General features: G+C 37.7%; 1 protein-coding gene across 1 annotated transcript in view; it reads left to right on the forward strand.

The window, feature by feature from the left end:
- The window catches only part of GPR158 (G protein-coupled receptor 158), a 176865-nt gene that overhangs the window by 77718 nt on the left and 86316 nt on the right, over positions 1-12831 (forward strand). The window contains exon 4 of the mRNA XM_042817439.1: positions 779-996. Coding sequence (XP_042673373.1) covers positions 779-996 — 218 coding nt within the window. The remainder of the gene's footprint in view (positions 1-778; positions 997-12831) is intronic.

Raw genomic sequence — 12831 nt, forward strand, 5'->3', positions numbered from 1 at the left:
TTTCCCCTTTCCTTCACCCTTTTCTTCTGTCAGTTTCCTGGGGTTTTATGGGCAAGTTTTTACAGATCAGAAAGAGAGGATTGCTCTTGTATGCTCTGTTGGTGGGTGTGCTTTGATGGGTCAGATGTCAGCTCAGGAGCAATTGATTTTCACAGGATATTAAATTGCCAATTGGATTTCGAGGTTTTCTAGTGTGTTTCTGTGAACTGTGGAAAATTATGCATTTATACATTTATATAGTGTAAATATGCTGGTTTTTATCTGGGCACAGAGTATTGCAATTGTACATCAGATTGCTGAATAAATGTTAATTAAGAGTGGTTTTGTTTGATTGGAAGCTAATATTTCACTAGAGAGTGTCTTTATGAAATTCAGAAATAATCTCAAATAGGATCAGAGCTTGTACTGTAAACATTAGGTAGTTAATGGATCTGTTTTTCATGTGCCTGTGTAAAATTGTGTCCTTGTTCCTAAATCTTTGATGTAATTTTCTCCCATTCGCAAGTATCCTTCAAAGAATGTCCTCTGCAAATTTTGCCCATCTTAGATACAATGGGAATGCATTTAATAAACCCACTCTCCCCCCTGTCTGAATTGATCTGTGTTTCCTAAATATGACAAAGGAGGTGAAATGAGAAAAGCAGCCCTGGCAAACTACTTTAAAGAGGAAAACAGGGAGGCAAGAGGAGTAAGCAGAGAACTGTTTTGCTCCTGTATGAATGAGCTGCCCATGCTGTACAATTAAAGTAGCCTCCCCTTCCCCACTTCATATTTTCAGGAAAGGATGCAGACAATCGCTTTTCTGGAGGGGACTTGTCAGAGGAAGTCTACACCTGCCTGCCCTGCAGGGAAGGATGTTCTAATTGTAAAGATGATACTCCCTGCTATGCACAGGAGGACAAGTATTTACGGCTTGCTATCATCTCATTCCAAACGCTCTGTATGCTGCTGGACTTCATAAGCATGCTGGTAGTCTACCATTTTCGCAAAGCAAAGGTAAGAAGCCTTGTTTTACTTTAATCTTCCCAATCACTGTGTGGTACAGGCTCATTTATGTTAGGTGTACAGCTTCCCATTTGGAGGACAGTCTTCTTGGGTAAGGATTACGACTGTTTCTCAGAAGGTGAGATTTCCAAACAGGACTGCTTTGCTGCAAGCACAGAGGAAATTAAATGTGATTTTTGAAAAAATGCTGAACAGTTGTCTCCCAGTGATGTCTCCATATGTTTATAGATGGTCATTAAATATCAAGGAAACCTATCATGTTTGAAGTCATTTTTGAAAGTCAGACCAATAATGCAAGTACCAAGAGGTTCATGGGATTTGTAGTCACTGCATGCTGAAAGTGTCTGCCTGCTTTACCACTGCTGGGAAGGATGTCTGGTTTCAATATATTTGTGACACTAGCTGCACAGTAATTGCACCCAAGAGAAATCTCTAAATAATTCTAGGTCCAAGGGAGTTTAAACTTGATTGTGTAGTGTTTTTTTTTCTAAAGTATGGATATATTAAGGAGAATCTGTAAACTGTTGATATTACACTTACGTAGTATCTACTAGTCCAATGAACTTTCTGCTTTTATCTCACTCAAAGTATATTTATATGTAATATCTCATGCAATCTCACTGTTGCCTCAGTAAATGCAGAATATTCTATGAAACTTTCAATTTACGAAGAAGAAATGAATGGAAGCTGGCACATGTTCACTACCTACATTTGGAAGACGTAGGCGTGCACACAATATGCTGTATTGTTGAAATTAATAGCATCCATTTTCCATAACTAGATAAGCATTTCCATTTTGGTTTTTGGAACACTTGATCCCACAGTCTTCCTAATCCTGCTCTGTCTGTGTTACAAATGTGTGGTTCATTTTGAAAGACTTTAATATCCTGGCAGGAAATCACAGAATGAACAGTGACATTCTTTTTTTTTTCTGTTCTTTTCTCCGATTCTGACAGTCTTTGCATTTAATGAATGAATCAATGAATCAAATGATTCAAATTACTGACTTAACTGTATTTATAAAGCTTTTCATTATGAAAAGTGTTTGTAGGCAGTTATTTAGTTGCCTAATGTTAACTTAGCAGTAGAATCTATCTCCAATTCTAAGACATTTTAGTCCTCATGGTAATGTTACTTGCTTTTATTGGCTGTGTAAAACAAACATCATGAAGAAGGAAGTGTTCCTTGTGAGTAAGACTTTTCTCTCTAGTTCTGCAACATGAAAACAGTAGATTACTTCATCTTCAGCTCCTGTAAGTTTGCCTTGATTTCTTTTCTCAATGATGTATCGATTGTTTTATAAGAAATTTATGAATGAAATTAGATATGTTCTTGCTCTTTCAGATGAGTATTTAGATGTGGTTTCCTGCACATGTTCACTACTTTTAAAAAATATTTAGTAAGCACACACAGAAATCTTTTTCACAAAATCTACTGATTAAGAAAGGTACTTTTTTAGTTTTGTGGCAATCAGCCATTCCTCCAAAGTAATATATGAGTAAAGAACCAGACAGGATCTCTGAACATTTAGTACCAACATAAACCAAGAAGCATATACACACCTTTCCTTGTTTCTAAAGAACTTTTCAATAGTTACAAACAAAATAAGCCTACTTTTTTTTTTTAAAGAATACTTGTTACCCTGAAAGATTTATCATGACATTTGAACAGGTGAATCAGGCATAAAACAGAATATTTACTACTGTTTTTCCCCAGAAAGAAGGGGAAATCATCATCTTTGTTTCATCAAGAACATATATGCTAGGTCTAAAACAGTTACTAAAGGATCAGCTGTTGGTAAAACATCTGTTGTTCCATTCCCAAAGATCACAGCACTGAAAATAGTGCTTGATGATTTCAACAATTACTTCCAAAGCATTATTGACAGAATATGACGATACAGTTTTCATTCTGACATGATCTTTATTAGTGACCGAGAGTGTAAAAATTATGATCTACAATCAAAATGGTTCTGTGACTGGAGGATCTTGACAAAATGAATGGTACAAATCAGCATGATGGTGACCAGCTTCTAGAAGTCAGCCAGTGCTGGAAGAGCTTCAAAGTCTTCTTAAAGATTTTCTGAATTGTCACAGAATCACAGAACTGCAGGGGTTGGAAGGGACCTCGAGAGACCATCAAGTCCAACCTGCCTGCTAAAGCTAACACTCTACTATAGGTCACACAGGTAGTTCTCCTTAGACTTCCAAAAAAACTCCTCTACAAAACTACTGAAATATTTACTGTGGAATAAGCCACTGCATACAGTAATAGTAGCAGAGGAGGAATGCAAGATAGGAAATGTGACATCCGCTCTTAAAGAGACTGCCAGTAATGATAGTGAGAGCTACAGACCAGTAGGTCCAAATTGCACACTGAGAAATTAATAGAAATGTTGATAAATGTTGAGTAAGTGTGGGATGTAGACTTCTGTGAGAACGTGATTTCCTTTTGAATGTATTTATAACTCTGTGAAGGTGGATTGTTATTAAAGATGAGAGTACTTTTTCCCAGGTCCACTGACAAAAGCTCTTAAAAATGATGATCTCAAGGGGCTTGGTGAGCTGCACTTGTAGCTATGAGAGAGGACAGAGGAAAAAGCAGTGCAGCAGATGTGGTTTAGAATCATTTAAGGTGGGGCGATGGTGACGTGTAAGCATATAGTCCTTGTAGTTATATCTTAGACAGAACAGTGAGTTCAGATCTTTCAAGAGGTTAAAAAAAAGTAAAGTGGACCTTTTACACAACTTACAATTGCTTTATGTCACCCATTGGCACAGAGTATAATGGACTCCAAAGTAGAAATCAGTCCAGAAAGAGTTTAGCAGGAATCGTGTTGGTTATTTAATAACAGTGGGTTTGGTGAAACATCTGGTTCTGGAAATCCGTACTGCTTAAATGGGAGGACAGAGCTGGAAGGACCTTCTGCTGTTCTCTATATTTAGTAATGCAGTACAAACCATGCCCCGAGATGGGACACTGTACTCTGAGTTAGAAAGCCTTTTATTTTGTTGTCAAAAAAGGAGTTGTCAAATTAGACTTCATTTCTAATCTTGAAATCATTGCAGTTACACAAATAAATTTGCACAGTTGTGTTTGGTAGATGGCAAAACGAAGTAGACAAAGGACAAATTAAGATTTAAGGCACTTGTCCGAGGCATAGGTATGGCATGCTATCACTGGCAGCACTGACCAAAATCTTGTATTGCCAACCTATAAGTGAAATTAGCGACTTGAAGTGTTAGCCAGAACTGGCAAACAGTACAAAATGGAACTACAGTAAAATACTGGGAGAAAACTCAGATTGGTGCTGAAGAATTCATTTGAGGCTTTGTCAGACACGGGTGAAAGTGACTCAGCAGCACTGAGATTAGCTCAGCAGCAATGTTACTAAACTGCAAGACTCATAAATGGAAAAAAGAACAAGTAGAAAATGTGTCCCTTCGCAGAGAGAAAAGCCAAGAGGGAGAACTCCAAAGTGGTTGAAAAAAAAGAAAAAAAAAAAAAGAAAAAATGAATGAAGGCACAAAGGAAATAGCAGAAACTAAACCACTAATGAAAAGCATATTGTTGTGAAAGACAGAGAAACATGAAAAATATAAGAGATAAAGCAGATGCTGCTGCTATAGTGGGAAAAGACAAAGCATTTCAGCAGGGGAGTAAATGGAAGAAATGTGCCAAACAAAGCCAAAAATGAGGATAACATTCACAGCTAATACAGAAAGGAGAGCAAATATGCAGATCACTTCAGAGAAATCTTTAACTATTCTAGACAACCACAATGGCAAACAGTAGTGAAAGCTGAAAAGCCTGATTATGACATTAACACAAGTTGTAAGAAGCTGAAAAACTCCCAGGAGATGAAGACTGATCAAATCCCATCAGAAATGCTGGTGGCACCTGACAACAGCAGCTTAATGACACTGAGGGATTTGTGCAATGGAGCATGGGAGAAAGAGATTTTTCCTCAACTGTAGGAACACTGAACTGTTATCTGAGTGCCCCAACAGGATGATCTTGCTGAATGCCACAGCTGGGGAGACACTGAAGAGTCTGCAAGATGATACGAAGGGAAGTAAAGTGACAGCGGATGCAGAACAAGGATCAGGCTCAACTGAGGCTTTCAGTACTTTGAATAGATTAGAAGAGTGTGCTAGCAATTGGAGAGGAGTGTATAAGCTAATAGGCTCCCCTTATTTCTTTGATTTTCAAAAGGCTTTGATAGACTGTCTGAGGGCATCTTGCAGAACATTTCAGCTCTGTGGACTTGGATCTACGTGTGCAGAGGTATAAAATGTTCTCCAAGTTTTAACAACTAATAAAATAAAATCAACTCAAGATGAGCAGTAGCAAATGTTGTTGTGTGCTACGCTGTTGTTATTGACTGGATAATGCAAAGACTGCTACTAAAATTAGGTCTAAAATGTATAAGGCTAACCTAACAAAAATAGCTGGATAAGCAAGGACAGAAATTGCTGATGTTAAAACAAAAATTCTCAAATCTGAGAAGCTGAACAGTGATTTTAAAAGAAAAATTATCAACAAAATAGGAAAAATCATCAATGTGAATAGAGTTATGTGAACTAGAGGGGAGCTCGAAAAGGGAGTAACCATCTGCAGTACTGATAAAACACAATGTGAGGGCAGCAGAGCTAGACAGCACAAGGAAGAAACAAAATGGTTAAGAAATTCTTCTATTTCAAGGTTAGAGTAGTTTTTCAAGGGCTAAAGATCTACTAAAGCCTTGGAGAGGAAGCCAGCTTCCTCATGATCAAGTTCTTCCAAAAGTACTGGACTAGAGAAAGAAGAAAAAAGTGTTCATCAGCTGTCAAACTGTCTTCGAAAGAATCTGAAAGAAGTATCTGAAAGAAAGTAACTGACCTTTGCATAGTGGCATACCCATTCAAACATGGAGCTATGAGGTAAATACAGCTGCTGTGAGGAATCATCGTTGCCTTTAAAACTGGTAAGAACCTCTACTGGAAAAGAAAACAGAGGCTGCCCTCAGTCCTGGAGTGGCAGAGAGTAACTGCTGCTTCAGCCCTGGGCATGAAGGAGAGTGTTGCACTCACTGGCCTTGGCTCACACTGGGTCTTTGCTGCCAACTCTCATTCAGAAATGCCTCAGAGAAGATGCATGGAAGACAAGCTGCCATAATCTGTCCTTGCTATTCACTGCTGCGCTGCTGGTTTCTGTGTGGATAGGGGAACCGTGGGCATTCGGGAGGAGACCTTTTCTAGTTTTGCTCTTTCTACATTCCTAACATGTAAGTGGACCTGTTAAAATTGCTGCAGCCAGCACATTTGGAAAGACTGGTTTTGGATCTTACAAGTAATATGAAATTGTTTAGAAGAGATTATTCAGAACAGCAGTTTGGAATGATATTTTTATGTGGCATTAATGATACAGGACAGCTGTAGGTCACATTGAAATGAAGGACTCTGCCCCATTCAAAACCATGACCGCTCCCAAATAATAGAAATTTATAATTAAAACACTTTTTATTGAATTATTTTTTGTTTCCCATTTATGTGGACTGAAAGAATAAATTTTAAAAAAGCACTTTTAATGGGAGGAGAAAAAAATGTGCAGCATAGATGGAATGCTGATCAAATGAAAACTTGCAGTTAACAAGACCACACTGCTAATAATCAACAAGCTTCGATAATTTTATCTCTCTTGGGGGAGCTGTGGCAAATGACAGCAACTGAATGTCCATTATGTCATTTTTACGCTTTGTTTTTATTCCAGTTTCCAGTGATTGGAGTTTAGGAGGACTAGATTTCGTATTACTGCTTTCCCATTCCTATTTTTCCTCCAGTGTAAATCCATTTAAATGTTCTGCTAAATATGATTTAAAAACCATGAAGATAGGCCTTAAATAACGCCCTTTTAAAAACTGCATGAAATGCCACATAGATGGAAAGAGAACATGTAAATGAATGCTGTAATTCCCCTTCCTGAGAAATCAAGAATTTCTTTTCCCCTTTACTGCAATTATGATAGGATGCAGTAATTCAGATTGAGATAATCACAAGCTATTGATGTGTGATACATCTTTAAATATTAAAGCATGCTGGCTTTGCAAACATACCTTTTTCTCTAATGTAAATCAACCAATCGTTCCTCTTTTTTAACTCTGCAGTGGCATCTTGAAGTGCTTTTGCCTGGATGCCTTTCATCTTTGGTGAACATTCTGCTTTTTTCTCCCTAGACACCAATTTCTGACATTTCCGCTCAAGTGGAAACTTGATAGAGGGAAAAGATGTTCTGCAGTTGGAGCAGCTGCCTTTGCATACTGTGCTGGTGGGCATACCTGACAGTTCTCAGCACATACAGGCCCTGTGCATTTTTTCTTTATCACATCTTCGAGTGAATACGTACTTTCTTGTGATTTCTCAGGGAAGTTCATTGTAGTCTTGAGTATTCAGCTTTAAAGGCATTGATGGTGTTATTTTCAAAATAGCTATGGCTTTTAGTGGAATTCTCATATTCTTTATTCATAAAACAGAAATCATAAAATGTCCTTTCCTATTTTTCTGCATAGTTAAGATATGCCTGTAGGGATGCTGTACCTTTTTTAACTCTCACATAAATTATTGCAGAATGCCATATTGAAAAGATAAGTGTGCAGGCTGCTAGCCTGTGTTAGCCTGTGTTAGTTGAAAATCAGAAATGATGTACTGCCTGCTGGAGCTCCCACAGACAGTGAATGTTGGGAGGCATGGCTGCGGCAGTTGTTATTGCCCTGTGTTGTGTCATTCACTTCAAAAGGACAGAGGTTTCAAATCTGCATCTATTTGCGTTCTAATACATGGTTTAGGGGAATTAAGTGTTTGTGAATACAAAAATGCACCTATTTCCACTTCATGCACAGAAGGCTCCAGGTCACACTGACATGTGAAGAAAATGAAGATCTTAAGTATTGATTGTTTCCAGTCCTTTCTTCTAAGGAAAAGATAATGAGAAAGAGCAAGGCTCACCACAAAATTAGAATTGCAGGCGTTGGACGGGACTTCTGGGGATTATGAAGTTCAGCCCCTCTGCTAAAGCAGGTTCCTTACAGTAGGAGCATGTCTAGGCAGTTCAGAAATGCATCCAGGTAGGTTTTGAGTATCTCCAGAGAAGGAGACTCCACAAGTTCTCTGGGCAGCATATTCTGGTGCTTTGTCATCTTCACTGTAAAGAACTTTTTTCTCATGTTTGTACAGAGCTTCCTGTGTTGCAGTTTTTGCCTGTTGCCCCTTGTCCTGTCACTGCAGGCAGGGTCAACTCTAACGGACAAGGCAGATCTTGAAAAATACTTTTTTTATTAAAAAAAAAAAAAAAAAAAAGCTCTAATGATCCAAAACCCACAATCTTCTCTTTATATCTTCATATTAAGCCAGTTTTTGTCTCGACAAGGTGAATAGTACATCTCAGGGGCCATCCAGAATGCATGGAAAGATTATAGGGCAGTATGCTGCCTTTGAAATGGCGGGAATTGGCAGTAGAGTATGACACATTTGCTCCACTTTGGTTTTCTGAGTGATCCCTGACCTATAGCTTCTTAGACTTAATGTCTTACTGTTCAGAACCTTGCAGTCTGAGAATCCTTGTTGCTTTCTGTTCCACTAATGTTCCACAAAGCTCTGCAGCATTGATATCATTGATATCCACTGTTAAAGTGAATGGAGCTGTTAAGAGCACTTCCATAGCAGCGTGCTGGCTGGGAAGATGGGGAGGGAGACAAGGCTGTGGTAGCCTTGAATGCTAATCTAAGTTTAATTGTATTATGTAACAATTTCACTTTTAAAGTAAATGTGAAATAACTATAATTTAATCCTTGGATTTCAGAATGTATTTCCCAGCAACAACAAAAATTATATCATAAGATTATGTCACCAAAGCAGTTTTGGAGCTAGAAATTAAACTAGACGGAGGAAATTGCTAGGTCTTTTGTTCATCTGTCTTTGGTTCTTGATGACTCTTGCATATTTGTCCCTCTCAGGGAAGCTGAGTAAACTGGATGGACTGTCACACAAGGATAAGCTTTCGCCACTGATTCTTTGATGGAATAATCTCAGGGTAGTTGCATTTACCTGAAATTTCATTTGGACTTGTGAACAGACATTTATGGATTTGTTGGGAGTAGACTTCCTGTTGTGTCAGCAGAGTAACTATGACATGATTTATTTATCCTGCTATTTGTCTTGGAATTATATGCTGCTGTGAACGTTTCTTGTTCAATCAGTAGCAATAACAAAGTCCCTAGTGACATGTACAAAGACTCTGGCATGCCTCCTTTCCAAGAGCAGACTTTTGTCTGAGCTAGGACTTCTTTTTGTTAGAACCACCATAGTGTAGGCTCAGAAGAACTATTCCAAGTATGAGCTCATCTTGTAGGGGAGGGACTTTTCAACCTGCTAGTCTTTCTAGTTTAGCAGTGGCAATTACAGACTTCATGAGGTTTTTGTCTCTGGAAGAAGATTCTGTAAGGGATTTCCTGAGCATCCGTGCCTTTGGCTGATAGAGAGGGCAGAGGTTTGGAGACTATATTTAACTGCAGTCACCACAGATCATTCAGACTAAAACATATGCCTGTTCTTTATTCTGTTCATCATTACTTTATGTAAAAGCAAAATGTTCAGAGATCTCAAGCAGTGACTTTTCTTTAGGACTTTGTGTTGTGAACACAGTCAGATTACTTTCTGCTTCTCCTATTCCTTCCCTCTATCTGGAATAAAATTTTTATGTTTTCCTCTGACAACTTCTCATCAGTATCAGGATAATTGAAAAGAAACCTTGATTTCCTCCCAGTTCCCTCAAAGGTGTCCCAGGTACTGCTTCCTTAGTTACTGTAGCAACCCCCTTGTTATCCAGCATCTTGCTGGACTCACTTTGTCTCCAGCTATGTCTAGGTCTTAACTGAGGTCTTTCTGAGGTCCCGTGTATGTATGTGTCTTTTGTCAGCCCACAGAGCTCAGATCCTTGCCTCAGCTTGCTTTCTTGTGTCTTAGCTACTGCAGTGTCCTTTGAATTGGTCTTGGCAAATGCAGTCATGGCCTGCTTATATCTGTTCATTATGATGCTACAAGCAAGTTTCTGTCCTGCTGCTTTGCATTTTCCTCATTGTATAACTCTGTGGGCAGCGTACATGAGCTTTCTGCTTTCAAGATCCCCCATGAGTTTTTCCCTCTCTACTCATGCCCTTTATTTGATGCGGAAATGCCAAAACCATCCTCCATCATCATCTTGCCACATTTTTCAAACACTTCTCCTTTATCCCTCATACTTTATCCATGCCTGGCAGGGGCTTCATGAGAGCATCCGCTGCTCTCCACGTCATGTGTTCAGATTCAGGGCCTTACAAAGTATGGTACTATGATTGGAGCACTGATAGGCAAGGAGTACTGGCTGCTCATTACAATAAGTACTGTTGCCTTGTTGCTCCGTTGTTCTTCCCATCTGTCCTTTCCCATCTGTTGTCCATTAGCTAAACTCTAATGTTGTGGAGGAAAGACAGTCTTTCTTACCTTCTCGTGCAGAGCCTACAGTAACTTAAGGCTGACTTGAGGCTGAGTCTTTCTGCCACACAGTGGCAGGAAGAATAATGAAACTATATAGAATTATAGAATGATAGAATTTCTTGGGTTGGAAGGGACCCCTAACCCACCTGTATACATGCAGCAGTTTTTCCTTTAAGGGTAAGTGTGCTTTTATTTTCATGAAAATATATAACCCCTAATCTCAGCTTTTTAGTAAGAGGTCTTTTACTATAATAAATTTTGAAGAGATGAAAAATGTCACCATTTGGGAGGTCTGCATTTCTCAAATCCAGTCATACGCTGTAAGTTTGGAGCGGTTTGGTCATTTGGTTCTCATAAAGGAAAAGTAAGTAAAATAAACTGGCATTGGATTTAAAGCCTTCAGAATTGTGAGGTTTTTTTGTTTTGTTTTTTTTTTTAAATTTAATTTAATTTAATTTAATTTGAAATTACTATAATGATCTTCATCTACAGTCCATTTGCCTTCTCAGTCATGTGAATAATGAACTTTTTTTCTCTTTATTCAATTTATTTTAACTTTTATTACATCATTCTCAGTTTCTTTCCTCAAAGATATTAAGAGCTTTGAGCCTTGCAAACGGTGTTTTTTCTCCTGTCATTTGCCATAAACTATTTCTTCCCGTGATTGAGCTACAATTTATACTGAGTTTTTAGTGAGCTGTGGTAGTGTCCGCTGTAATAGGCAATGCCGTGTTGAGTAAAAAAGCTGAAACACAATTTATGTGTTCCAACACTACTTCTAAACTGAATTAGGTGAACATGCACACTGAGCCTTACCTCCTGCTAGTGTAATACAGAGTTTTAATCCATCAGATTTTTATACATTCCATTGGTCTCTTGCTGTATCAACGCTGTATCAATGTGTCACATTTGTATCAATAATAATGTGAATCATATTCTTGAAGAGCATGATGTCATTTTGTCTTTCTTTATCTTCATTTTTGAATTAATTTAATGCAGGCTGTTTAGTGATCCAGGACTTTGATGATCGTTATCTTACATTTTCAACTTTTAAATTACTAAGGATGTGAATAAATTGAAACAGAACGTGAACATTATTTACCTCTTCACTGATTTTTCTTTTTCTGCAGATGCATTATACTTTGATGAGACCAAGGTATGCTGATTTTAGCTGAAGGAATTCCTGGTCTTACAACAAAGATGTCTGAGGGACATTAATTATTTTCACTTTAAAAGTTATTTTCCAATGATAATACTTTTTCAAGTTATCTGTACTGTAGATGGTGTACTGCAACTTACATGCAGCAGATTTTATGCTTCAAAATCAGAACAATTTCTCTCCATCATGATATATCATAGCAGATTTCATTACTCATATAACAGAAAGGAACAAGGACCACATGAATTGGAAAATAAAGTATTTGGGGATTTCTTGGTTGCCTGACATCTTGTGCACTTTTAATGAAATTGGTTTCTGATTGATGGCTGCTTGACCTTTTGCTTTTCTTGTTTTTTTTTTTTTTTTTCTTCTAAGTAAAAAGTAAATTTAATAATTATGTTCTATTTGGGTTCAGCTGTAACTAGCAATAGGAAAAAAAAAATGACCTCTGCATAAGTATTTTTTAAAGCGTAGTGAAAAAAACATGAGGATTGTATTTATTTAATTTAGGAATATTGCACAAAACTGCAAATGCCAGAAGATTCTGACAACTTGCCAATACAGCTTAAGTGGAAAAATGTAACTGTGAGCCTATCTTTGGAAATTTGGCCTTTGCTGTGATATTTACTGTATTTGCAATCCATATTCAATTAGGAGATTATTTCTCAAAGAGAACAATTGTCATAAAAAGTGCCTGTCAGTTTGTAAAGAGGCTGAGGGCATGGAATTTCACACTGAATATTTTGCAAAGAAATCTCCAAAAGAGATGCAACCATTTCTACCTTGAAGTGAAAAGCATTTTCTGCAGCTACTTGTGAATGAGTTGCTTGAATTTTGTAAGACAGTCAGCGATAATGAAGTTAGGCTTGTTAAGGCAATTGAAAATTCCCTTTTACTGAGTAGCAGTTCTAATCATTCCTTGAATTTATCACAAAGGAAATAAAAACAATGGTTTACTTTCCTGCTTACTTTGACTGACTTTGTACCCTGACATTTGTAAATTCAGTGCTAATTGTGGCTGCTGCATTTTCTGCATTACTTACTCTGCCAAGAATTGTAATGCAGTGTATTTTATTCCTTTTTATCCATCATTTTAGCTTTTTGCTTTGTTACACTTGATGCAACTTGGCCAGTTATGCTTTTTTGTTTGGTTGTTTT

The sequence above is a fragment of the Centrocercus urophasianus genome, unplaced genomic scaffold, assembly GCF_019232065.1.
Source record: "Centrocercus urophasianus isolate 14NV4802_14NV808 unplaced genomic scaffold, USGS_Curo_1.0 seq_16, whole genome shotgun sequence".
In the NCBI taxonomy this organism is placed as follows: Eukaryota; Metazoa; Chordata; class Aves; order Galliformes; family Phasianidae; genus Centrocercus; species Centrocercus urophasianus.